The following is a 28000-nucleotide window of genomic DNA, read 5'->3' as shown; positions in this document are numbered from 1 at the left end:
CACAAGGTGCCATAATAAATAAATGTTAGGCATAAAATTTGATCTTTTTCCTTTCATAAAAGATGACCTAATATCTCCTCTGGTAAAGATAATAATAAATCAAGCACCGAATATCTTTTCAGCAGTATTTAAGTCAGCCAGCTCTTATTTTGCTGTCACTGAGAAACTTTTGGGACCTTCTCTGAGTAACCTTTAAAACCTTTAAAAGCAAAACTTGCTGTTTAAACACACTTCCTTAATTCAAGTTTTAAAAGGGAAATGGGTGTTGATTTATAGAAGGAGGAGCCAACATGTATTATTCTCCCACACACTGGGGAGTTTTTTTTTTTCCTTTTTCTATAATATGAAATCCGTGGAGTCTCTTCTCACTTTCTCACTGTGGACTCTCATCCACTGCTTGGATTTTGTTAAAGGTAAATCAATGTGTTTCTTGTACAGATGTTATTTTTAGTTCATTTTACACATGCGTTTATGGTTTGTGAGTCATCAGCCTTTTTCAGTGCAGTGTGAACATTTATAGTCTATCATAATCACCTGTCTTCACTGCATCGATTTTCATTTATTATTTTTCTAATGCTGTTAAAGCCACAGCCCATTGAGAAGGTGCTGTTCTGACTCTGCACCTGCAACATGTTAGACTAGACTATACTTTAATGCTCAGCCAACTACAGCTGGATTCAAAATCACACTAAAAATCTGATCCAACCTGTGTCATAATGTGGCTCAGTATTGTGTATGTACTCCTGGAAACATCTGGGCCTGCTCCTGATGCAGGTAGATGGTCTCCTGGTCAATATCGTCCCCAAACTTGATCAGGAGACTTCTGAGTGGTTTGACACTCTGTGCAAAAATCAGAACCCTTTGTCATGCTGTTTCTGACAGGGTTCCACAATCAGCAGGGTGGCGTCTTTGTTCCTGTGGTTCACCTGACCTCCACCCATGTGCACACACCTGCGGCTCATCGGTAGCTGATGAAGCTCAACTGGATTTAAGGCCTTGTTGGAGTGCAGTTACTGGCTATGACACATCTACAAACTAGCTAAACTGATATTTTTGGTGGAACTGAAACTCAAAGTGTACCAAATGCTGGTGTTCTGAAACCAAGACTAGCGGGAAAAATTAAATCTTTCCCCACTCTGCCAAATGTTAGTGCCTAAAAGTAAAATGTTTATTATTAGCGCTTAAAAACAAGCAGTGATTGAAGAGAAACAGTTTTGAGTTTTCTTTACTATTGTACATTTATTTTTTAACACATGTTTTGTCTGATGAAGTATTCTAGCTGTTCAACAGTCCGCGAATTGATAAGAATTTAGCGATTCCGATTCCACATCGGTTATTATTGGCTCCACTTTGAGGGTCCCTATCCTCTCTAAGCAGCATGTCAAAGACATTATATTCATGCAAATTACTAATATGCTGAGTGGTGAGATGTTTGCTGGAGTATTTGTAGGAGTATTTCCCCTCTTTGTTGTGATCAGTGTTTCGTCATTATACAAAAAAGCAAAGTAAAAAAGTACATGTAATCTTTCTCTGTGTATTCTCTTAGTATTTAAAGAGACTTTAAAGTGATCCCCACAGCAATTCTACTGTAGAAACATGAAAAGGTCAAAATGGAGGCTGGGGTCTGACTGCAGGAGTTACTTTTGTAAATGCAGGATCAGGTTTTTTTAATGGTGCTTTTTAGACACTGATCTGAAAGATAAATGTTTGTGTTTGAAGCAGCTTTTCTGCATTTCTTTTTAACTTGGTGAAACATAGTGTGAGTCTATGTTTGAATTAAGTCTTTTCTTAATTCAGTATTTTTACAGGTTTGAACTGTGTGGTCTTTCTGTCTTTCATGAAAATGTAGGCCAACTTGTGAAATGAGAGCGTGCACAGCTCTTAAGAACTGACAGCTTTGCTCATTTCATGTGTCCTCTGTTAATGAAACTGATTTTTTTTATGGATCTTAATATTTAGAGACAACAGCGAGGTACTGACCTGTGTGTCTCTTTAAACTGTAGATGTTACATTTTAAGGCTACATATTATTTATCTACCACTGAGTCTGCTTGGCATATGCTGTGTATAAAGGCTCTGGACCTTTCCAGAATGATGTAGAGGCGGCTTTAGCGTGATTCATTTATTACAATTTCAGTTTCTGGGAAGTTTTCAGTTTTCCCTCCTGTGTCTATAAACAGTGTGTTCTTTTTGCAGCATTTTTCTTTTTGCAGCGTTTTCTTTTTGCAGTGTTTTTCTTTTTGCAGCATTTTTCTTTTTGCAGCATTTTTCTTTTTGCAGGAATTATTCATTTTGCAAGTGTTTTCTGAAGTTGCAGTTAATTCTTTTTAACTTGTAGTTCTAAATTGGAAGATTATTGTGATATTGAAATATAAAAAATATATATATATTCTATTATTTTTTCATCGCTCAAAATAAGCGTCACACTTTTGGAAGTTGATATTCCCGCCGAAACACCGTGGATTTATCGAGACTTTCAACCCCAGGTAGGCCAATTAAAGATCTTCGGATCCACATTATGTCAGCAGCTGTTCTCCACCGTGAACTAAACTAAAACTAAAACAAACACCGCTCACGCCTCACAGATGACAGCTTACAGTCCTCTGCAAAGATAAAAATCATTTCGTACAGCCCCGATTTGCAGACGCTGTGCGCAGAGGTTCAGAAGCAGAAGTCCCATTGTAAGTATATCACGGCAGACCCGACGATGTTTCCATGAACATGCTTTTCAGCATCTCTTTATTGACCACTTTTCACACACAGTGTCTGTACACATACAGCCAGCAGTAGCTTTTCAGCTCACAACCCGACACATACCAACACAACAGCAGAGAGAGCACAGACATTTAGGCCGCGAGACGTGATTGCGGGTGCCGCTCAGGTGCGTCCGCCTCCCCTGCAGTGACGCTGCAGGCCACGCCCTGCCGCACACATTAACCAGGTAAAATACATATTTAGGCAGAATTTTGCAAATATCTATTTTTCATTTTTCAGCAGCATAGAGCTTTTTTTGAATTATTTTTTAAAAGTCAGGTCAAGGCTCCAAAAGCCCAAAAGCAATATGAGGGTGGCAGCGCACAACAGTTTTTGTTTGCTACATGGATCATTTTAGTTCAGGTTGGTGTCTTTCCTTTTGTTATATTTCTTTAAGAGTTCAAAATTTGTTAATTACATAAATAAAATGTAATTTTCTCTGTAGCACTTCATGGATTTCATAAGCAACACACCTCACTTGGTCACACAAAGCATAAAGGTAAAAAACAATATATACAGTGTTATCTTCATTTTAGATGTCAAAACCAGTGTTTTCTTTTGTGTAGAAATCACGTCCAAATGGCTCTTTGGGTCTTAAAGGTTGCTGACCCCTGCACTAGACTGTACTTTAATGCTAAACAGTGGATGGCCATTTGCCCCTCCAATGATACAACAGGCAGACCATGAGTGTTATATATATATAAGCATGTACAGCAGAATAATATGCATCTTAATCCACTGTTAGTTATAATGGTTGTTGTAGCTCGTGTCTTCATATTTGCTGGTCTAATGGAATATTTATTCTGACTCTCATGTTAATCTTTTGTGAGTCCCCCCTCTCTTTTAGCACTTACGATCAGTACAGGTTACTTCTCTGATGTTCATGTCATGGATCTCAACACACTGCATGTAGGCTACTGCATGTTAACTGATGTGTCTCGACCTGATGTTTTTGAAGCTGCAGCTGCTACTCTCAGCATCCATCCCGACAGGTCAGCCTTCTTTTATTGTGAAACTGTGACTCTGAGCTGTGCAGTGCCAGGCAGCTTCAGCAGCTGGACGGTCAAGAGAAACACCTCCACAAAGTCTTCTGTTTCATGTGAGACCTGGGGCCAATTAAATCGTTCATCTTGCACCATCAAAGGTGTCTACCCATCAGACAGTGGAGTGTACTGGTGTGAGTCTGACAGGGGGGAGTGCAGCAACACCATCAACATCAGAGTGAGAAGTAAGCTTGCTAAGTAATGTCAGATTGTTGATGTTGTGTCTTAAGTAAAAATAAAATGAACACATTTTGCAACGTTGTAACTAAAGACGGAAACCAGAGTCAGAGACCACAGTTTATCTTTCTGCATTTCAGCTGGTCTGATCCTGCAGGGTCCTGCTGTTCCTCTGACTGAGGGAGACAGTGTGACACTAAACTGCTCCTATAAAGAAAAATATGCAAAGGAGTCTACGTCCAATTTCAGTGCTGAATTCTACAGAAATGGTACTTTTATTGGAAAAAGGTCTGAAGGAAGGATGAGCTTTATTCATGTGTCCAAGGAGAACGAAGGCTTCTACAAGTGTGAACATCCGACAAAAGAACAGTCACCAGAGATCTGGCTGGAAGTGAGAGGTGATGATGATGATATTAATTTCATGAAGCTTCCGTCTGATGGCTTATAAGGACAGGTATCCAGTAGTCGAGGAGTAAAACTATTAATCAGAACCCTCATCTCCTGTTTCAATTTTTGGTGCCTATCTAATGCGGATACGAAAGCCGATGCACCAGAATGTCATGCTGAATAGAATGATTATGTTAAATACAAGAGGGAGCAAGTGTACAATAATTCCCTATTGTAATTATGCCAGATGTTTATTACGAGTCCACCAGCAGGCCAGGAATCCCTTCTCCAGAGCGAGGTCCACATCAGCCTCGTCTCCCGCAGACGAGAAGGAGCCTCCTATCACCCTCTCGTCCCTTCACTAGGCCCAAGATGGGCCTGCACTGCATTAGATTTACTTACATACAGTGTCCCAACATTTTTAGGGTCCCAAAAATGTTCAGGGTCTGTGTTTAGCATTCTCAGTAGTGAACGCAAATTAAAATGTGACTAAAGGTCAAAGTTCTTTTTCAAACTCTCCCATTTTTATTCGCAAACTGCAAACTGCTGTCTACATGCCAGTCTACATGCCAAATATCCTTGGGCAAGATACTAACTCGATGTTGCCCTCTGGTGCATCGATCGGAGTGTGAATGCGAGTGAATGGTAGATAGAAGCACTAAAAACCGTAGATAAAAGTGATTGGGTGAATGCAAGAGTTGTATAAAGTGCTTTGAGTGCTCAATGAGAGTAGAAAAGTGCTTTATAAGAGCTAGTCCAGTTACACAGTAAACTCTTCACCACTACATGAACGATGGATTTTCTTTATTTACTTTTCATGTAACATTTGGTCCTAAACAGGAAAACTGATGACAAAACCTTTTCTGTATCACAGCTCGAGCTCCATCTACGACTGCTCCTCCTCCTCCTCCTCCTCCTCCTCTGATGTCTCTTCCCATGCTGGCATACACAATCTTTTTGTTCATCCTGTTCACTGGTATACTCATACTGTGTATATCCATGTGCAAAGGTTGACTCAAGGTAAGAGTAAAACAAAAAAATATATATAAATATATTTAGAATAATATATTCAATTTCCACACAGGGTCAGTACAACACCGTAGCCAATGCAACACCGTAGCTGCCAAACAAATGTCAAAAAATCCATCGTAAAACTATTTTTCCAAACTCATTTTGTCAGTTTATCAATTATTAAATAAGTATGAAATCAGGCGATGGATACATCTGATTGAAAATAACTGAAAAGCAGCAGCAACACTTTAACCTCTTGCTGTGAAAGATTCACGTCTTCCATTTGCAGCCTCCTCCAGTTGGACAGTAGATGCCAACTGACCACAGTGGTGTAACGTGGCTTCTCAACTCATGACACTTTGTGAAACAGACCCTTGGTTGTGGCTCAGCTAGTGACCTCAGGCATGTTTGTATGTTGATGTTCACTAAATGATGACAGATATTCATGATTTAAAAAAAATGTCACAGCAGATAAAGACAGACAATTATCATCAGGGATTCTTATTGTTGTTAATGAGGTCAGCGGTCAGAGCTAGATCTCATGGCAACAATAGAAAGTGCCACTTTTGTATAGCGCTGCTTACATGGGATTAAATTCTGCTTTTAAAAAAAGTCCCACTACGTAAAGTTTCTGTTCCTCCTCCAGCTGAAACGGAGACAAAAATGAGAGAGTGTTATCATCTCTGACTGGAGTGTCTGAGGATGAAGATCATGATGAACAATAACAATCAATGTATCACCAGGATTAAAGTAAAAATTTTTTATTTGTTTTACTTTTTTAACTTTATAACTATTTAACAGCTGATGTTTTGCCTACACTGTTAGCTCATGACTTGATGATCAATCTGCTGTTTGCGCTGAACTGAAAACTGCAAAATTCTCACATTTGATGTGTTTGGTTTAAAAGACAAAAACAATGATTAAGCCAATGTCAAAATATACATAAGCTTCATGCTAGTCTTCATTAGGGCTGCCACAAACGATTATTTTGATAGTCGACTAGTCACCGATTATTTTTGCGATTAGTCGACTAATCAGATCATGCATCGATTGGACGTAAAACTTACAGCTTGAAAATATGTTAAACGTTTATTTTGTGACCCAGAAAGAATAATAAGAGTAATATTAAAACTAACTAGCTGCCGCCATTGTTGACAACTGCGCTGGGCCGCACTATGAATTCTGGGACACAGCTTCTTCTTCTTCGGGGTTTAACGGCAGCTGGCATCCTTTACATGCACTGCTGCCATCTTCTGTTTCAGTCCGTTATTACACTTTTAAATCCTACTACTTATTCTTGCGTCTTTTGTGATCTTACAAAGCTTCAAACGACTCGTCCACTATTAAATCAGTCGTCGACGATTTTGATAGTCGACGTAATCGTGACTAGTCGACTAATCGTGGCAGCTCTAGTCTTCATACGTCAATATTAACATTCCCATGCTAATGTAGTAATGTCTTTATTATTGTAGTTAAAATCAAATAAAAAGTAATGTATTATGTTTCTTATTTGCTCTGTGTATTACATTTTATAAAAAAGTTTCTTTTAGGAAACCAGGAGTACAAAGAACATCCTTCTTGTGTCATAATGCTATGTATTTTGGATTATCAATATAAAACTAAAAATGACCAAATGTGGAGCTACATGTTGTAACGTGCGGTGGAGATGAAGCCAGCCGCGGAGGTGTGCAGGTGGATAGCGAATGAGCAACAGCTTCTGACTTTCCAAAAGTACTCATTTATTTACAATATCAAAAATAAAAGTGTTACCTCTACCACACATTACACGAGAGCACACTAGTCCGCGTACACACGGGAGCATCCATTACAGGGAGAGTACGAAGAAGAACAAAAAGGGGGTGACACACCAGTCATGAGACAGAAGGCGCCGCCATGTGGTGATACACTGCATTACAATAGCAACTGTTACATAGTCCCCCCTGGTGAGAAAAAGGCTGTCCTCAGCCGTACACAGCTGAAAAAGCACACACCACACCTAACAGAACCCTATACATAGAGGTTATAGTTAAGATCGGCACACACACAGGGCAAAAGACCAGTCAAAAATGAATCTGGTGAAAATAGGATGAATATGTACAGTGGAAAATCAGTTTTCTTTTTTTTTTTTTTTAGTAAATGTCAAGAATGAACCATAACGCACTAAAGAGCCATAAAACTGGATTAAGTAGAGCAAACAGAAACATCTACATATCATGACTCAAAATAGCAATGCAACAAGATAGCATCAAACAGGTTTAACCAAAACATTTCACTTCAGATCAAGCCCGGTTGTGTGAAAATCATTAGTCCATCTTTTGTTGTTCCAGCCAGACGTAATTCTGGGGCAACGTCTGGGCCTGAGATTGTAACGTCCACCAGCAGCTGGGTGCTGAACAGATCTGGGTGAAAGACTGTCTGAAACAGCGCCCACACCAGAAGAAGAGTCAATGTCCGGTAAATCAAAGGGGAATGGCTCAGAGTCAATGTCAGTGACTGCAGGGGGGCCAGGATGGGCCTGAGACTCAGAGTTCCCTGTGATCTCTCTCCCAGCAGGAGATGAAACAGAATGTTCTTTGGAAGTGAGAGAGTCCCAGGTATGGAACGGTTGCATGTTCACAACATGATAAACACCTGCATCCACACCGGAGTCCACCCAAGCGAGCCTGTAATTAACATCACTGAGTCTCTGAGATACACACAATGGTCCCTCAAACAGTGGTGCAAGTTTAGCAGTAAAGTTAGACTGAGCGTCTGACCTGGGGTGCGTCTTAACTCTCACAAGGTCACCAACACGAAACGTGGCATGTCGATGTCTCAAGTCATAGTAATGTTTTTGTCTGTCATGGCTATAGTCCAGAGCTGCTTTGGCGTGGTCGTGAGCTTCCTGTAGGGAGGCTCTCAGAGTCTCAGGGTAAGGTACACCCGGTTCATCAACACCTGCTGTAGAAGGCCGAGTGATAAGGTCAAGCGGGGTGTCTAACTCACGACCATAAAGCATCATGGCAGGAGTCATACCTGTACTGTCATGGGGGGCGGTACGCAGAGCAAAGCAAATCTGAGGGAGAAACTTGTCCCATGATGTGTGTTTATCACCTACATAAGCGCGGATTGCAGTTTTCAGAGTCCAGTTGACACGTTCAGTAGCATTCGTCTGAGGGTGATAAGCCGTAGTTAGTCTGTGCACTGACCCTAAGGCAGAAACAACATGTTCAAAAAGCTCACTCACAAAAGGAGACCCTCTGTCAGAAATCAGGTAAGTGGGTGTACCATGTCTAGCAAAAATGTCAGTGACAAATTTACCAGCTGCTACCTGAGATGTAGCTTCTTTGACAGCACTGGCTTCGACCCATTTAGTCAAATAGTCAACAAACACGATCAAATATGCATTACCAGCGGGGGTGTGGGGCAGTGGTCCAACAAAATCCACCCCAACATACTCCCAGGGTTTCTGGGGGACAATGGGAACCATAAGACCGGCTGCTTTTTTCTGACTTGGCTTGGTGAGTTGGCACACTGAGCATGAAGTCACATAGCACTTCACATCAGCAGCCATCTTGGGCCAAAAGAACCTAAAGCGCAGTCTAGCCAGTGTCTTAGAAACACCCAAGTGACCTGCTGTGGGGTGGTCGTGGTAATAGTCCAGCAAGGTGCCTCTCATGGAAGTAGGGGCGAACAGTTTCAGCTCTTTCAAAGGGTGCAAAGCACATGTGGACTTGGGGTCTCTGTAATACAAAAGAGAGTCATACACAACATACTGCAACAAGGTGGCACTGTCTGAGCTGTTCAGAGAGTCTGCTTCAATGTCTCTGAGGAGTGGACCTGTGACGTGATCATCCAGCTGCAGCTGTCTCAATTGTGAACGGTCAGCCAGAATGACGGGGGGCAGAGTACGAATGTCCAGGCTGCCCATGACAGCATGATCTGGTAAAAGATCCGTCGGCCTGTCAGAGGTCAGAGGCAAAGGGTGGCGTGACAGTGCGTCGGGAACTTTGTTTTGTGCACCAGGTTTGTGCACTATTGTGAAATCAAAGTCCTGCAAACGAAGTGACCAGCGGGCGAGTCGGCCCGTTGGGTTTTGACGAGACATGAGCCACCTGAGACTATTGTGGTCAGTGAAGATAGTAACATGAACACCTTCAACGTACGGGCGGAAGTGTTCCAGGGCCCATATCACAGCAAGGCACTCCTTCTCTGAAGTGCAGTAGGGGAGTTCAGCTTTGTGAAGGGAGCGACTAGCAAAAGCCACAACATACTCACGACCCTTGTCATCCTTTTGCATCAATGCTGCCCCAAGACCAATGTCACATGCATCAGCGTGAATGGAAAAGGGACGGTCGAAGTCCGGAAATGACAGGATCGGGGCTGATGTGACATGGTCTTTCAAAGTGTCCATGGCTCTTTGACAGCTGTCGTCCCAGTGGAAAGCATTGTCCTTTCTGGTGATGGCGTGAAGAGGTTCAGCATGGCGGGCATAATTCTGAATGAAGCGCCGATAATAGCCAGTCAAGCCAAGGAACTGACGGACGTGTTTCACCGAGGTTGGGGTATCAAACTCCTTGACCGCCTTTACTTTGTCTGGATCGGGTTTAACACCTGATGATGTGATGCGGTACCCGAGAAAGGTGAATTCATCGAGGCAGAATTGACACTTTTTGAGCTTCAAGGACAAGCCAGCAGCCTGGAGTCTGCCCAGCACCTCCTCAAGATCCACCAAGTGCTGTTCAAAGGTAGGTGAGGCGATAACAATGTCATCCAGGTAGACTGCGCACGTTTTGTAAATGAGGCCAGCAAGCACAGAGTTCATGAGCCTCTGAAAAGTTGCAGGTGCGTTGCAGAGCCCAAAGGGCAGCACCCGGAACTGGAAGAGACCACAGTGAGAGATGAAGGCAGTTTTAGGCTTGGAGTCTTCTGCTACAGCAACCTGCCAATAGCCTCGCGCTAAGTCCAATGTTGTGACAAACTTTCCCCGTGCCAGAAAGTCCAAAGACTCATCCACACGAGGCAGGGGATAAGAGTCTTTTCGGGTAACTTGGTTGAGCCCTCGAAAGTCCACACAAAACCTTGGTTCCGCGGCCGCTCTATTGACAATGACCACAGGAGCTGCCCAAGGGCTTGTGGAAGGTTCAATGATGTTGTCCTTCAACATTTGTTGCACTTGTTCTTCAATCACACGTTTCTTAGCAGGTGATGTGCGATAGGGTGGGAGATTGACAGGTGTTGCATTGCCAGTCTCTATGGCGTGCTCAGTGAGAGCCGTTCGACCAAGATGACCATCAAACAAGGAGCTAAACTTGCTGAGCAGATTGAGTAAAGCATCCTTGTCGCTCTCTGAGAGACTTGCTTCAGACAGTTTGGCTGTTAAGTCTGAGCGAATCAAGTCCAAAGACATCAGTGTTCCAGGCGAATGCAAGTAATCATTTGGAAGGTCCTCTTCATCGTCTGCGAGTGGGCAGGGGATGTCCTCAATGCAGACTGTTCTAGTGGGAATGTGAATAGAAACAGAAGCTCTTGCCATAAAATCCATTCCCAGAATGAAAGGAGAAGACAAATCTGGTATTATTGCAAAACGCTGGTAAAAGTTCTTGTTCATGAATCCAATATTGAGCCAAATAACACCCTCAGGGATGCAGGGAGCATTATTGGCGAGGTTAACTGCAGGACCATTCCACTCACTTGTGTTTCTGGGGTAAGAGTCATTTACTTGAATGAGATCTGGTCGTACAGCTGAGAGGGAAGCGCCCGTGTCGAGGGTAGCATCCACAGATGAAGCATTGAAGTTCACTTTTGTTCTTAGTGGGGTATTCCAGTGGACTTGTGAAAAATTGTCTTCCAAGTGTCCAAGACTGTGTCCACCCTGCAGTGAATGGGGCATGTGAGGCTCCGTTAGTAACTGGGGGAAGGCTGGCCTCTGTGAAATGTCCTCCCCCCCCGGAGTTTCCCGACTGCTTGTATTGCGGCTGGGATGCAGTGCTGCTTAATTCCAACCTTTCGTGGCCTGGGTCAGAGGGGCCAGGCGCCGGCAATGGCTGGACCGGGCCATGCCTAGCAGAGTTTGAGGGTCGTTGTGGCAAATGAGGTTGGGTGTTACAGTTTGGGCAGGTGCGTGTAGTGAACCCTGGCTGAGAGCATTTGAAGCAGTAAGGTTCAGGCTTATAGTTTTCTTTGCCACACGAAGGAGGCTGTGGTCTATGCGGTCCAAGCACTGAGTGAAGCTCATGAGCACGCAGCAGCAGGTCCATTACAGAAGTGACATTAGCGCCATACAGGGCAACTCTGTATTTTTCAAGAGCATGTTTACTAATTAGGTCGATTCTGTCTTTTTCAGGCGGAGGGCTCTTCAGTTTATCAAACTCACTCAACATGTGGGCAACAAAGGTTGGGAGTGGTTCGTCCTGAGCCTGAACACGATCCAATATCCCTCTCAGGATGCGTTCTTGGCTGTCGGAGGGCAGAAAAACTGTCTTAAACAGCTGACAGAATTGAGCCCATGACGTGATGTGGGAGCTCAATGCCTTGAACCATTTCCCGGGCTCTTTTGCAAGAAAGTGTGGCAGTTCGTTTAGCAATTGCCCATCAGTTAGGTTCAATGAGGCTTTGTATGTGCCAACTGTATTTAACCAGTCCTCAGGTTGCACTTTGTCATCCCCAGCATACACAGGAGGCTCCAGTTTGGCGTGATGTAAAGCTGCCGCAATCACTCTGGAAGTGCTGCTGAGCTCGAGTGAGTGAGACGGGAGGAAAGGATCTGTAGGTTGAAATGGGTTGCTGGGCAGGAACGGATTGGTACTGTTGGTGGGTTCAGTTTTGTCCCTCGCAGGAACATGAGGTGTCGATGTGGCCATCGGGAAAACAGGAGATTGTGGGACTGCAGGAGGGGGAGAGTTCCCCGTTGTGAGTTGGTCCCACTGCTTCAGTAAACTCTGCTGTATGTTCAGTGAGTCACGTAAACAGTCACTAAGCCTATTCACCTCAGTTCTTAATTCCACCACTTGTTGGCTAAGGCTAGGAGTTACATTGTCAACTATCTGGCACATTGGTAATGAGGTAAGTTCCATGTCTGAGTCAGAGTCATCTGTGTAGTGTGCCATTGCGATTTCAAAAAAATTAAGCCGCTCCAGCGCACAGCGCAGTCATTTATATCACAGTAAAAGAGTCAGTTAGGTCAGACTACAAAGACAAAACTGCAAAAATGCCGTTCAAGACTAAATTTGGAAAAACCACATATGAAAACGTCACCCAACAACTAAAATTAGACTGAAGTGATCACAACCATGTTATTACAATAGCATGTCTGCAACACTAGAGCTCAATGCAAGATTAGTTTTAAATCGTTTCATTATACTGAGCCGAAGACCAGCACTAACAGTTGTAGTCGGCCAAGTTATCACTTACATGTGCTACAGTCCGTCTAGTCTCAGCAGAGGGAAAGGGGAATGAAAAGCCAGCAGAAACGTTCATTTCCAGGCTCCCCACAGAAGAATTAATCCTTAGAAGACGAAAACAACAGCATGTCCGAATAACAGATCCACAGAGTCCATTCGCGACGCGGAGTCAGCTTCTCTCTTTTTCTTTTTTCCAAGCGGAGCAGCGGCACACCGCGGTATCCAGAAATTAGTCGGGTCCCACCTGAGCTGAGGCTGCGGCCACGGCTGGGGAAAACGTCCGAGTGTCCGCAAAAGTGAGAAGATTTCCGAGACAGTTCACGTGCTAGAAGAGAAGAATCCCCGGCGGGATACAAAAATCGTCTGAAGTCCAAGGGAAAAAAGTTCGGGCGCCAGTTGTAACGTGCGGTGGAGATGAAGCCAGCCGCGGAGGTGTGCAGGTGGATAGCGAATGAGCAACAGCTTCTGACTTTCCAAAAGTACTCATTTATTTACAATATCAAAAATAAAAGTGTTACCTCTACCACACATTACACGAGAGCACACTAGTCCGCGTACACACGGGAGCATCCATTACAGGGAGAGTACGAAGAAGAACAAAAAGGGGGTGACACACCAGTCATGAGACAGAAGGCGCCGCCATGTGGTGATACACTGCATTACAATAGCAACTGTTACAATGTGGAGTTATCAATTGATATGTTGCATTGCACTGCACATATAAAGTAGGGGTGCAACGATACTCGTATCAATATTGAACCATTCGATACAGTGCTTTCGGTTCGGTACGCATATGTATCAAACAATAGAACATGTTTTATTTATTTTACCAACTTTTCTTCTGACGATGCTGTCTGTGTTGAGCACTCAGTGGATCTGCGTTCGACTATTCAGCCTAGGCTGCACTGTCGAGTGCAGATCCACTGAGCGCAGCGCAAGCTAGCAAGACAGAAGCTAAGCTCATTGTAACATGGCAACTGCCTCAACTGTATCCGAAATTGAACCTCCCCCACCCTCATTCAGATCTGGCGTTTGGAACTATCTTGGTTTTCATGTGAAGTATGACCCTGAAGGTAAGCACGTCATGGACAAAAGTAAAACAGTATGTCGGATGTGCCACGCAATGCTCAATTTGTGGGAACTAGTACGTTAGCGCAGTGAGCTCGTTAACGTGTTGACGCCCTCCAGACCCATGCACGGGGCGATCCGCGGTAACTTGTTAACGGAGCTTTGCCGTTATGGCGTTAATGTCATTTTAACGAGATTTATGCTGACGGCACTAGTGGGAACACAATGAATATGACTGCACATTTACGCCGACATCATCCTAGTGCAAAGACAAGTGGAAGCAGACAAAAACAACAAGCACGCATGCTACAAACTTTACCCGAGTCATTTAGACAGTTAGCACATGATTCTCCTTATGGGGACCTGATATGTTTAATATGCTGCTGAGAATATAGCCCAGAAGAAGCCTATAGTATAGCTTTTATTTTGGAAAGAGCCATTTCTCTGTAATAAACTCTCTTTTCCAAAGACGAGTGATTTCTCGATCAGATAGATTTCTTTTTTTTAAATTTTGTTGTTTCAGCATCATTAAATTTAAAAACTGTACTTTTGAGTTAAAATATATATTTATAATTTTAATAAATGACAAATTAAAAAGAACCGAACCGAACTGAACCGTGAATTTTGTGTATCGTTGCACCCCTAATATAAAGGTGTGGGGCTACAGCTGTTTTGTTATTTAACCATAGTGATGACTAGTTCTACATTTTGCCTTAATCCAAAATCGATTTAATTCATCATTTCCCTCAACTTTCTAAGCACAATGCTCCATGATGAAAACGCACATGTAAGTACTGTAGTATGGCTTTATTTTTATTTATTTATTTATTTTTGTCTTTACGAGCTATGAATCATACTTTGTTTGAATAATTGTCAGGGGCTGGGTCTGTGACCCAGCGTTTTGAGTTTGTTCTGTACTTTTGACTTTCTTATGTTAAGTTTGTGATTTTAAGTTCTTGAATTATTCTTATTTATGGTTGAGTTAGCTTTGGTTTAGCCATTACTATCAACTGTCTCCTTGGTTTATGTGTTTTCTTTTGTTCCGTCTGTCATGTGTTTTATGTCTGTGTGTTCCATATTGTCAGGCTTGTGTTGTCATGTCTCCGTGTTTCCTGTTTTATTTTGAAAAATCTTGGGTGTCCTGTGTCTTCTATGCTGAATGTGTTTAGTTGTACTTTTTTCCCTGTGATGTCATTATGTTCATTAGTGCCAGCTTTTCCCCAGGCGTTTCGACTTCCCTCATTACCCCTCTGTGGATTTAGTCTGTGTGTTTTCATTCAGTCTTTGTCAGATAATCTGTGTTTCTTACCTCCATGTAACATTAAGCTCACGTATTTCATGATTCAACTCAGGTCATGCTCATGTTCCATGTTTATGTTTTTTCCTCATAGCTTCTTACATGCTCCTGCCCTGAATCATGTTCATGTCTTTTGTCATAGTTGTCATAGTTTAGTTTCTTCCAGTTTAGGTTTTAGTTTAGTTTTCGTCCTTGTTCACTTTATCTTGTTATTTGTACTCATGTAATCACCCTTAACAAAGGGCTTTTTGTTCATTTTACATTCATCTTTTTGTCTGCATTTGGGTCCACTATTTGCTCAACATACAGTCAGTGGACAATAATGTTCTTATAAATAAACAAATGTATCGTTATCTTGTTAATTACTTGTTAATTACTTAGTCAGCAGCTTTATGTTCTGGTGGGATTTGTGAATCTATGTGCACAACAACTGGTCTAAACTACTAGTTTCTTTCCTGAACTGCACCTCAGGCCCCAATTCACTCAATTCAGTCTTTCTCTACCTCACCAGAGACAGAGATCTCTTCAAATCCCCCCCCCCATGCTTTGAGGAAATTGAGGTAATACATTTGTATGATTGAAGTCGTGTCTGAATACACCACTTCATAGTCTATGTCTCCCCCTTGCTGTCTGATCACAAAGAGTCCTCACCACTTAGGAAGTAACTTTGAGCTTAACTAAGAAGCATTACAAGCCCTTTGTTTCTTGGTGAAACATGTCTAAGTCAAGACTCTGTGTTGTACAGATGCTGCTTCCTGGACCTCAAGCAAATTCTCTCGTAATAACCTACCAAGAACCAGAAGCTTCGCTCACAGGTACAGAACGTAATGACTAAGTTTTACTTGGACTCATGCTGCTACCCACTTGGATGATGACATCATCCAAGTATGAAGCAGCATATGCGGTGTGTAGTACATAAGGCCGTACTGTACTGCATTGCAAAATGCTGTTGCAATGCAGCAACATCTGCATTATTCTATTCTATTAACAAATACAGAAACAGTATGCACCATACTTCTGTTAAACATTCACTGTATGTGTAGACAACAGCATGGAAAAGGTCTGCAAATACCTGGAAAATAGTAGTACTGATTTCTAGTATCTGAACATGTGATATAGACATAAAATCAGAAAGTCAATTACCCAGTAGCAATCTAACCAATTTGCTACCTGACACCAACTTGGTATAGTGTACTTTTAGCATAATAGACATGGATAAATGAGTATGAAGGTACTGAGGAAGACTCTGGTTTTAAAAGTGTGATGTACTGATGTCCCTGAGCAGCAGTCCTGTGGTTCCGAGTGAAACTAACTCCCCTCTCTTACTGCTGAAAATGGGACACACTGAGTGCAAAACGTTTTTTGGAGTAACTGTTGTTTCAAAATGAGCCTCTATTGTTAGTCTGGCGGATCTTAAGAAACTATATTTTGTCCAGCAAACACACAGTACTAAAGATAATGCTGCTGATCAAAATTTCTGACTGGAGTTTCGTGGTGAAATGTTCCGTAGTTAAAAAAAAAAGCAGCAGCCATGGTGGAACCTGTATTTTATTTTTCAGTGAATTTACTGCTTTTTCCATTGGCATTAACCCTTTAAGACGTACCATAGAACCAAGTCCGCCAGAGCTTATCTTTATATTTTTACATGCTGTAGAGCCATTTTTGGGAGCATTTCAAGTTGCTATACATCAATACAACCTTTATTTTAATAATATGTATGCAAGCACTTTGGCGACAGTGGGAAGGAAAAACTCCCTTTTAACAGGAAGAAACCTCCGGCAGAACCAGGCTCAGGGAGGGACGGGCATCTGCTGCGACCGGTTGGGGTGAGAGAAGGAAAACAGGATAAAGACATGCTGTGGAAGAGAGACAGAGATTAATAACAGATATGATTTAATGCAGAGAGGTCTATTAACACACAGTGAGTGAGAAAGGTGACTGAGAAAGAAAAAACTCAATGCATCATGGGAATCCCCAAGTAGCCTAAGGCAGCGGTCCCCAACCCCCGGGCCTCGGACCGGTACCGGTCCGTGAGTCGTTTGGTACCGGGCCGCGAGAGTTGAGGCTCAGGTGTGAAATGTATGTTTTTTTTTAATGAATGAATGAATGAATGAATGCTTTATTGGCCATATGCAGGTTGCCCCACAGAGGAATAGGACCCCCCCTGACTTACACACACAACATAGACAACACATGGGAGTACAGGTCGGAGATCGGCAGCGTTACAGAGAAAAACACTGAAAAAGTACACAACAATGGGTAAGGTACAAGAGGAAAAAAAGAGACCTCTGCTCATGCTGGGCACCTATGGGAGGACAGCATGAGAACAGGAAACAAAAAAACTCCTCTGCACAGATGGCACATAAATGTCCACAGTACAACATATGTAGCACGTGACAAGCCACAGGGTTGGGTAGGGAGTGAGGAGTAGTCAGAAGGAAAACACAGCAGTCATCCTGCACAGCGCTACCATTCCAGCGCGGCACACAGACCCGCCGTCTTCCCCCACAGGAAGAAAGCATCGAAGGCGTTTGGAAGGGGGGGGGGATAAGTGTGCTTGCTTTTCAGTGTAAGTGTATGTGTCTGCATGTCCAGAGTTCAGCTGGGACAGTGTCCTTCGCCCTATCAGGCTAAGTAAACAGTCTACCAGCCAACCCAGGTGGCCTTGCATGGGATGGGAAGAATAGCTGTAACACAGACGTAATCTGGGAGAGATAATTTCGGCTCCAGCCTTGGGCCTGCAGCTGGCGCCGTTATGGGGTCCGCAATTTCGATGTTGAATTTTGTAAATTTCCATGCGAGCAGCCCGGAGAATTTTCTGGCTGCCCTAACACTCCGACACTGGCCTCTCGATCTCCCGTTGGAGAGCCACGAGCCTCCCCATGATGGTATCAAACTTCTGCTCCATGGTGTTGTCATTCCTTTGATTCTGAGACCTCACAGCTGCAGTGATCCGTTCCGCGATGTCTTCCAACTGTCGCTCAAGGGTCCCATTTTGAGCAGGCCTCTCTCTGATGTATCCCCCCATATGCTCAATGTTGTTGTTTTGAGCCTTCACAGCCGATGCGAGGGTCTCCAAGATGTTGACCATATTACGTTCGTTGTGAGAGGTCGCGCCTCGTCCCGTCGCTTCGATTCCAGGCAGCAGCTTTGGGGGGGTTTGAACAGCCGGTTCCGCTCTCTTGTTTCTCTGATAAACCAGGGCTAAGCCAAGTCCGATCAGCAAGAACCCTGTTATCACGGTTCCGAATAGATAGATATCTTCAGCATCCTCGATCGACAGTCCCGCCAGGCACACGACCCTCCAGGTCTGCCACCCATCCATCGTGTAACCGGCAGGGAAAGTCCCTCCAGGGCACTCAGGCTCTCCAGAGCCCAGGCTTCTCGTTGAGAAAATGGTGTCAATAGCATTCAGAGACCAGTTGATCAAATCCATGATTCTCTTTTAGGTTTTAGAGAACGGCTGTGTTAGTCTATTCCAGGGAAGTAATGCACATGAGACAAGACAAGGACATAGAGGCTAAGCAGGGAAGATAAGGGTGAGGAGGAGAGGAGAAAAGTGCGACCGCCTTCGCTGAGAGCCAAGTAGAGAAGGGTTTTTATCGGTTTTCAGCGTTATTTTGTTATCGATTTTATCGTTAACTCGGTTTTCCTGGGTCTTTTCACGTGTGTTATGAATAAATCTTTTTTTCCGTACCGGTACTAGTTTTATTTTGTTGTATTTATCCGCGACACCTTAAAGGCCGGTCCGTGAAAATATTGTCGGGCATAAACCGGTCCGTGGCGCAAAAAAGTTTGGGGACCGCTGGCCTAAGGGAGGATTTAGGGTCACCTGATCCAGCCCTAAATATATGCTTTAGCAACACAATGGAACACAACGTTGGAGTAATCTGAACCCTACAACACCGAGCAGAAAACTTTCCCTCTAAGGCAGAATGGAAAGAATAGAAACGCACATGTAAAGCAAGCTCTTAAGACACGTGATTATCCCAACTGGACTTTCATCAAATCCCAGAGAGCAGATTAATCATTTTTTCACACTCAGCAACACAGCATTTCGTATTTTCAGATATTAAGTGATAAGTATAGTAATAGTTATTGATCCAAAATTGAAAAGCAATGTTCAAGCCCTTTTCCCCTTTGAGACTCATCAAGACCTGTCTTTGTCTGTTATTGTGTAAATACTTACGCTATTGTGTACTCCACACACATGGAGAGATGCCAAACTGCCTTTCACTGTTCTTGTAACAGTGACAATAAAAAGCTATTCTATTCTATTAAAAGCCGGTGGGAGCGGACACGCTCCGTTTTGCGTAACTATTTTTAAATCCCTGTAGCTCTGCAACCACGTAAGCTAGCGCAATAATTTTTTTTGCATATGAAACTAGAGGAGTTGTACTTACATCTTATGCCATCAGCTTGTCCTAGGTCACAGTTTCCTTCTACATATAACGTTGCAAAAACTGCATAAAAAGCGCTTGCAGCAACAAAAACATAATATTCCAGAAAAACGCTTTGCCGATCCGATCAGCTGTTCATAACACTTCCTACGTCCATCAGCGTGAACTGTCGCATGTCCGCCATGACCTTCCCGAAACCGGAAGTGACGTCATTTTGCGGAAATGTAGTTTTTTTGACCATCGTGGCCTTATGACCCTATACTGGTGTTTTTAAAAGTTATGTTTGACTTTATGACTTACTGTGTCGTTTTTGGGATGCTTACGACTCATATTGCACTGCTGGAAATAGTTTATTTTGATGCATATGCTGGTTTTTTTTGCAAATTTGCAAATAATATTTATTTTCGTTTTTCCTGCAGTATATGAAAATTGGTGTATTTCAAAAATAAAACTATGAAGACACTTAAAATAAATTTCCCGTGGTGGGAAACTAGTTTGTGCAACTTTTTTGTATTTACAGTTTTGAGGGATAAGCCTCTTAAATTTCTCTAACTAGAAATATATGTTAAAAAAACAAAAACGATTTTCAATTTTTTTTGTAGTTTATTGCACTTTTTTGCAATTTATGTAATCACTATGCACTTAATGCATACATATTATTAAAATATGGGCTATAATGGTTGTATTGATGTATAGCAACTTGAAATGCTCCCAAAAATGGCACTACAGCATGTAAATATATAATATAAGATCTGGCGGACTTGGTTCTATGGTAGGTCTTAAAGGGTTAAAGGAGAGAACATGTTTTAAGTGAGGAGACATTCAACCAAGAGGGATAATTTTAATAGCAGATTTGAGATGTGCATGCCTGGACAACTCCGTCTCCAATAGGCCGCTTCATTTCTGATGAACAGTGGAACATTGGAGACAGTAAGAATTTAAGAGGTTTACCCCTCAAAACTGTAAATATAAAAAAGTTGCACAAAATAGTTTCCAGCCACAGGATATCTATTTTGAGAGTCTTCATAGGTTTATTTTTGAGTTACACCAATTTGTATAGACTGCAGGAAAAACAAAAATAAACCCTATAATACAAATTTCCAGTAGTGCAATTTGAGCTCTAAGCATCACAGAAACAGTTTTTTGTTGCTGCAAATGCTTTTTATGCAATTTTTGCAAAGCTATATGTGGAAGGAAACTGTGACCTAGGGCAAGCTGATGGCATAAGATGTAAGTACAACTCCTCCGCATTCAAATGCAAAAAAAAAAAATATTGCGCTAGCTTACGTGTTTCCCGGTTTTACGGGGATTTAAAAATAGTTGCGCAAAACTGGGCGTGCCCGCTCTGACTGGCTTTAAAGGGTTAAATAGCACTTTTTTTTTTATTCTCCTTGAGTACAACCACATTTTTTCTATGCTTTTTATCTTTTTTAAATCTTTTTTTTTCTTATGGTTTCTATCTAGCATTCACCAGTTCAGTATCTTGACGGAGCCTCACTTTGCACTTTCATACCTGACTAGCTATACCACAGCTAAACTAAACTCCACTGATCAGCTGAGAAAAGGAGCCAGCTTTATGGCATAGTGGTGAGTCAACTGCTCCTGACCTTAACTGGTAGCAGTTACCGATACAAATCCTTCACACCCCAGACAACCTGACCACAACTGTTATGGAGTCATTCTGCATCCCCAGATCCACCCATCCACCATGTCCACTCAGAGAGAGAGAGAGAGAGAGAGAGAGAGAGAGATCAGGCATTTTCTGAAGCAGTTATTTAAACAAAAGCCAACAAAACATTTCTATAAATCAAGAAACAGTAATCCTCCACAAAATGTTTCTCTCTTCATGTGAGCACTAACTGAAAGATAAGTTCTTCTTTTTTTCCCTTTTTTAAAAACAAGTATCTGAAAACAAGAATAAAAAATCTGGAAATGGCCATAATCCAGGAAACAGTGGCCTCAAGAACAATGTGTAGAAAAATGTATGGAATGTTTTTGCATGGCTAAGCATTTAAAGCCTTACACCAGCGCTAGATGCAGCTGGAGCAAAACAGCAATAAACACTAGAGCAGGGGTCTCAAACTGCAGTCTTCTAGGGGGCTGCTGTCCTGAAACCTTTCCATGTTTCCCTGGTGCAAATTAGTAGGTCAATAGCAAGAGTACAGAATTTGACTGCATGCTGAAGTGGCAACCCCTGACCCTACTCAAGTAAATTTAAGTGTTTTGAAAAAAATACACTTCTAAAAGTCCTTGTATTGCACCATGTTCATTCACTCATGAGCTTCTGTAACATGAATCAAATGGCTGAATTGCCACTTCAGCCTGCAGTCATGTTCTGCAGAGTCTTGCTAATGACCTACTAATTGTATTCAAGTGTTTTGCAACAGGGGAACATGGAAAAGATGCAAGAAAGCGGCCCTCAAGGAATGGAGTTGGAGACCCCTACCCTAGAGCAATGGAGATGTGTTTTCTGGAATGATGAATCACGCTTATCCATCTGTTAGTCTGATTGCTGAGTCTGCATTTGGTGGTTGCCAGAAGAAATATAACAGAGAGCATGATGTAAGTAATACAGGTACTACTTTGCAGTGTTTTGAATCATATGTGTCTACCAGACTCCAATTTGTTCATGTAAATGGAGAGTCCTCTTCACATACTGAGGTTAATTATGGAGTTCCACAGCATTCTATGCTAGAACCAATTCTCTTTACTTACTTTACTTCCCTTTAGCAGTATCATTAGATATTAGACAATCTACATTTTCAATGCTATGCAGATGACACCCAAGTTTAATTTTCTATGAAGCCAGATAACACACAAAAATTAGGCAAACTGCAGGAATGTCTCAAAAACATAAATACCTGGAGGACCTCAAATTTTCTTGCTGCTAAATTGAGATACAACTGAGGTTATTGTACTCGGCCTGAAAACTCTTAAAAATGTAGTGTCTAACCAGATGCTTTATCTTGGCATGGCATTATCTTTGTCTCCAGTAACACTTGGTGGAAACTTGGAGTGGCTTTTGACCACGATGTCTCAATGCACATGAAGCATATTTATATATGACAGCTTTCTTCCATTTGCAAAATATCTCTAAAATTAGAAGCAAACAGAGTGATGCTCAAAAAGGAATTCAAGCATTCATTACCCCCAGAAGTTGATTATGTTCATCTGGATGTAGCGTTTTCAGTGGGAGAAACATTTCGTCACTCGTCCAAGTGACTTCTTCAGTCTCAGCTGACTGCAGGTTTCCCCAAATCTTATAAATAGTACATTTGCATAATGACTGAAACCAGCCCACTAGCACAATATTTAAAATGAGCTCTTAATGTGTGTGTCTGTATTGGGTTCATCAATCCATGACCAATTCTGGACATGCAAACTATATCCATTTGGACATTCAACCATGACCTAACTTGGGCCTCAATACTAAGTGAAATCTGCCAGCTAGTTACATGGAAAGTTACGTACTTGTACTGAAGTCAGCTGATCTGAGAAGACTACGCTTCAAATTTTGACCTGTCTACATAATGCAATTAATTTCTGTCTTCTAGGAGGGTATTTGGTTGTGGACTGATGGGAGCCGTTTCGACTACAGACGCTGGTGCAGTTGGGAGCCAAATAATATGTTCTTTCAGCATTGTCTTCAGATGAATTATAGAGGTGATTCAAAGCACAATATTTAAAATGAGTTATTAATAAGTGAATGAGTGATCAAAGGTACAAGCTATAAAGCATGTTAACTCATGTGCAGATCTTGTCTGTATTGGATTAATCTGGACATGCATACTATGTATGTATATGTATATTTGGACGTCAAACATGATCTAACTTGGACGTCAATACAAAGTTTGAACTTTGGACTAGGTCATTTATTTTATTTTTACATCTATGACAGATGGAGTAAATTTATATGATTAATAAATGGAATATTTTTTATTTACTAATATCAGCATTTCTTTTTTTTTTTTTTTTTTACAAATGTCACCATTCAACATTTCTGTTATCAGCACAACACATGTGCATATGGTTTATTTATTAACAAACACTATTTATTATGTGTTTGCCTATTTATTCAGTAAATATGTATGTGGTGGGGTTATTTTACATTTTCCTGTTTAATAATTGATTGATTTATTTCAGTTAATCAAGTTATTTGTTTGTAACCAGGTTAAAGCTGTCATTTATGTGCTGAAATAGTAAACACATTAAAATCCATGTTAAAATTTCAAATATTTAAAATAACAATGCTAACTATTAAGTAAAAAAATTGAATTCCTTTTAAAAGGAAAAGGAATGTTTTCCTTTAAAAAAAACTTTAAATGAATATATCCATTATGTATGATTTATTTTTACAAGTATCCTGTTTAACTGGGAAGAGCTTTATTAAAGGAAGTGAATGGTTGTGATCGAAGGCAGGACTTAGAGAAGTTGCAACAGAAAGTATGAGATGTTTGTGCAAGTGTATATATGTATGAACTGGTCTATCTGCTCAACAGTCTTTGTTGATACTCACTGGCATCACTTTGCAGAGTGGGTAGTGTTTAGGTTTTCATTTTTGTAACATTTACTTATTTCTACTTTTGAATCTTGCAGGTTCCAAGTGCTGGGATGATCTGTGGTGTAGCTATCATCGGCCATCTGTCTGCGCTATGGAAATCTGATGAGTCTTTGACTGAGACGTTAACATTAACTTCCTGCACTTATGTGTGATAGAGTTTGTGTTTTGTTGTCTCTTACTTTATTTTATTTTGAAGCATAATATGTCCTTCTTTGTAGCACCCAAGTAAAACAACAAAATGACCAGTCAACACAAGCTGGGCTATCTTAAAGATCTTAAATTTCTCTTGTTTGCTCACATCTCTTTCTTGCAACATTAAAGTTTTAAGCAAGCATGTCTCTGTCTCATGTATTAGTTTAATTATCTGGTCCAATAAACCAGTCTATTTAATACATTCATGAGACATTCAGTAAACTTAAATAAAAGTGCTAAGATTGTTTATACAAATCTGTGTTTCCACCTTTATGTTTGTGTCAACGGAAAATTGTGCTTAGTAGTCAGTATAATATTTTAATTATATAAGTTTGCATATGGTAGAATACTGCATGTAATCATTTGTGTTTAGAAGCATATAGTTGATGGCATATTGAAAGAATGTCTCATCCATCTCATCCAAATGCATCTTAAAGCTGTTATATTAGCACTCGGTGTATTACTAACATAACCACATTAACATTATTGACACTCGCTGACTTTTAATAGTCATTCTATAAATGCTGTCCGTTTAAATGGTCTTACCTGTAACACTGCTGTATCCACCGGATTCCAGCCAGAGTGGATTCTGGAGTCTTCCACGCTCCTGTTACTGATCCTCCATCTGGATGGATGAGAACAACCTTCTGAACAATCTAGCAGGTGGAGATGGCCCATATCTATGGGACTGATTTCTGCTAATAACGCCCATTGTATGGACTGATAACAGGCGAAGCGGGTGAATAAAGTCACCCGGTCGCTAGCTGTGCCATTACCCAGCATTCACCTCTCCCTCCATAAATGCAATAAATGATACAAAAGTAATGGCCTATAATTAATTTATCTGCTGTATCTGATGTTTCTCAGGTAGTTGTTTACATTATATAATATATTGTGTTCAGTACACGTCACTACAATGTGATTTTGGAAATGTATAAATATACGGACAACAGGCTCTTCCGCGGAAATCTCTTGTCGTCAATAACCAACGATTAGGGATCAGTATAGTATTCAATAGGAGGACCCTGCACGTCAATTCTCGACGCCAGGGGGGTACCCTGCGCGTTGACAAGTGAAGCAGAGGGAGCCTGACCATGCGTCACACATTTGACGAGTTGGGAGTGAGAACGTGTTGGAATAGTAACAGATGTTTAACTGTAAGAGGGGAGGAGGGAAGAAAGTTTTATGATTTTAACGGTTTTAGTTTATTAGTTCCATTTGCCAAAGATCAAAAAGCTCTAAAATAATACTCTCATCCATGTGTTTGACAGACGGATGAAATTCAAGATGCTGCTGTACAATTTGCTACAACCCAGCCAGATTTTGCTAACTCCAACTTCAGCTCAGCTCAGCGTGACAGATACCAGGAAGAGAGTGTTATATACTCCACCACTAATGTCAGAAGTGCTAGAAGGTGAGCAGCTCTTAACTCAGGATAACTGCACCTTAACTTTAATGTTTTAATACTCTTTGTACAATAGTAGTATCATTTTATTGTTTACTTCACAGATCAAAACACCAAGCTGCTGTGGAGGAGGCCTCTGCACTGTACAGCACATTTCATTAATAACTGAGTATTTGCTGTAAGTAGGATCAATTTTGAAATGTCTCTTTATATTTCCAATGTTAATTTCTGTTGCTTTATCTCACCAGTAGTAAGTAGGAACATGGATTTTATTTCCCAGACTAACTGTGTGACAACTCAGGTTAACTGTTGTTTATATCTTGTTTAAGATTCATATAGAGAGATTAGTGATCTCTGGTGCCACCTTGTGACAAAAACACTTTGTGCTCAACAAAAACAAGTAAAATTGTGGCTGTCTCAGTTTTTCCAGATAATAAAGAAATGGTAATTTATTTAATTGGTACTTTATTGCCCAACCGGTCCTGTATTTATAAAAAAAAATAATTAAGTAATTTAAGCAGAAAATTGCATTTTTATTAACCCATTGTAAAAGCTTAATTTTTTATAGTCAATATTGAAAAAAGTGAGGAATTTTTTCTGTTATTTAATGTTCTACATATTATTTAATAACTACTTAGTCGTAGTATGAATAGTAATTGAAGTGGTATTTATCAATAGTGTAAGTAAACAGCAGCAGATCAGTGATCAGTTTGTATTTATCAATATAAAAGAAAAAAAAGGGCATGTCATGATGTGCATGAATAGTTGTTGATTTAGATGCAGTTTATGTGGAAGCCAGAGGGGGGATATGTTATGCAAATAATAAAAGTTATGGCAGAAACCTGAGAACATGGGGTCATGTCTGCTCCATAAAGCCGTATTGTAACATCAGTAAAGAGTGACTTACACTTTTGGCCCATGTGTAATAAACCAAATGCTGGGGTTGTTGATTTTACACTTTAGGGTAACACTCAAGCAAATGACCAAAGACTCTCAGAATCGCTGCTTTCAACAGGTTTTACTGGCAGCAAGGACTGAACCATACAACATCTTTGCATCCTGAGTTACACAATCAGTATTGGAATATCCCACTGCACGTGTAGTCACACTGGACACTACATGGTCTTGTTTTTATTAGCCCTCAACGCAGCTGTGACCTGCTTTCAATTAGTTACAGGCTCGGTTTCCTTTTTTAATCAAGTCTTCTTACAAGTACGTCAGAATTATCTGCTCTCATGCAGACAAACGTTGAGCAATGGTTTAACAAAATTTTCCCTCAAACCATAAAGGGAAGCTGGATTTAAACTGAACATAACAGTGTTGGATGCAAGTTAAGGAAAGTATTAAGTGTGACTATGGAGGACATCTCCTTCCATGTTCACAATTACAAAAGTGAATGACTCCAGGCATTTCTGTCTGTCACCTGATTGTTAGGTGCAGAGATGTCAAACCAACCAACAGTAAGCACAAAGGCCTTCACACCAGCTTCGTTTTCTCTCCTCTTTGGAGAGCCTCCCCAGCAGCATAGGCTCCTTGATGGAAATATTTCTGGCATTAGCGGCTGCTCTTTCAGAGGATGGAGGAGGTGGTGGAGATGTAGCTCTCTGGGGCTGGAAGGGGGCCGAGGAGCATGAAGAAGTCATGACACAATTTGTTGGTCTATCTGCAGAACAAGATCTACAGTCTCACCCAGAGTCTTGGGTGCCTCATGTCCTGCTATCTCATCTTGGATGTAATCGGCCAACCTCTCCATAAAAACTGACCGGGGCGCAGTATCTCCCCAGGTTAATTTAGCAGCTACAGAACAGAACTCTGAGATAAAGTGGCACACAGACTGATAACCCTGATGTAAATGAAGTAACTGTGACGCCACCTATACCTCATTAAAAGGGGGAACAAAGGTTTTCTTTAACTCCTCCACAAACAAGGCTTAATTATTGCAGGCATGAAACCTGCCATTGTAAAGGGCTGCTGTCCACTCCTGGACCAGACAAGAGGGGGGTTAACATTGCAACCTTAGCGTGGGAGGTGGAGTATTTAGACGGCTGTCATTCAAAAAGCATATCCAGAGTGTCAAGTAACCTTCCATTCCACATATCTGGCAGTGCAACCCCAGAGCTCCTCACTCAACTATGTGGATTGACACTGCAATGAGGTGATGGATGCAGAAAGCTGAATGATTGTCTGAGTGAGGGATTCCAACTCAGTGCTCTGTCGATCTACCACATGACAGAGATACAACACTTGGGCTTTTAATTGTTCAAATTCTGCTGGGTCTATATGCGGCTCAGACATCCTGTCACAATCGGGAGGATGCCCACGGA

The 28000-nt window shown here is 41.5% G+C and overlaps 2 protein-coding genes and 2 long non-coding RNA genes across 5 annotated transcripts in view; all 4 read left to right on the top strand.

Moving 5' to 3' along the window:
- The window catches only part of LOC100709290 (type-2 ice-structuring protein), a 169799-nt gene that overhangs the window by 31455 nt on the left and 110344 nt on the right, over positions 1 to 28000 (top strand). The window lies entirely within an intron of this gene.
- Positions 344 to 6433, top strand: LOC112846507 (Fc receptor-like protein 5). Its single transcript, XM_025906050.1, has 5 exons — positions 344 to 413; positions 3712 to 3981; positions 4114 to 4371; positions 5235 to 5380; positions 6018 to 6433. Exons 1-4 carry the CDS (start codon positions 344 to 346, stop codon positions 5372 to 5374), a joined length of 738 nt encoding a protein of 245 aa, XP_025761835.1. The 3' UTR covers positions 5375 to 5380; positions 6018 to 6433.
- Positions 14539 to 23178, top strand: LOC112843354 (uncharacterized). The gene is made up of 3 exons (XR_003215661.1): positions 14539 to 15678; positions 15864 to 15933; positions 23073 to 23178. It is a non-coding gene; the product is annotated as an uncharacterized LOC112843354 (long non-coding RNA).
- LOC112843346 (uncharacterized) lies at positions 25547 to 27311 on the top strand. Of its 2 annotated transcripts, XR_003215653.1 has the most exons (3): positions 25547 to 25685; positions 25781 to 25854; positions 27111 to 27311. It is a non-coding gene; the product is annotated as an uncharacterized LOC112843346 (long non-coding RNA). The 2 variants fall into 2 exon arrangements; XR_003215651.1 differs by lacking the exon at positions 27111 to 27311 and having other exon boundaries at positions 25781 to 26128.

The sequence above is a fragment of the Oreochromis niloticus genome, linkage group LG3 (assembly GCF_001858045.2).
Source record: "Oreochromis niloticus isolate F11D_XX linkage group LG3, O_niloticus_UMD_NMBU, whole genome shotgun sequence".
Lineage (NCBI taxonomy): Eukaryota > Metazoa > Chordata > Actinopteri > Cichliformes > Cichlidae > Oreochromis > Oreochromis niloticus.
This window is presented reverse-complemented; position numbering and strand designations above follow the sequence as displayed.

Coding starts and splice junctions, on each gene's coding strand:
- LOC112846507 (XM_025906050.1), top strand. CDS start 344: ATGAAATCCGTGGAGTCTCTTCTCACTTTCTCACTGTGGACTCTCATC. Junction 3,982..4,113: donor CATCAACATCAGAGTGAGAA/GTAAGCTTGCTA, acceptor TCTGCATTTCAG/CTGGTCTGATCCTGCAGGGT. Junction 4,372..5,234: donor GATCTGGCTGGAAGTGAGAG/GTGATGATGATG, acceptor TCTGTATCACAG/CTCGAGCTCCATCTACGACT.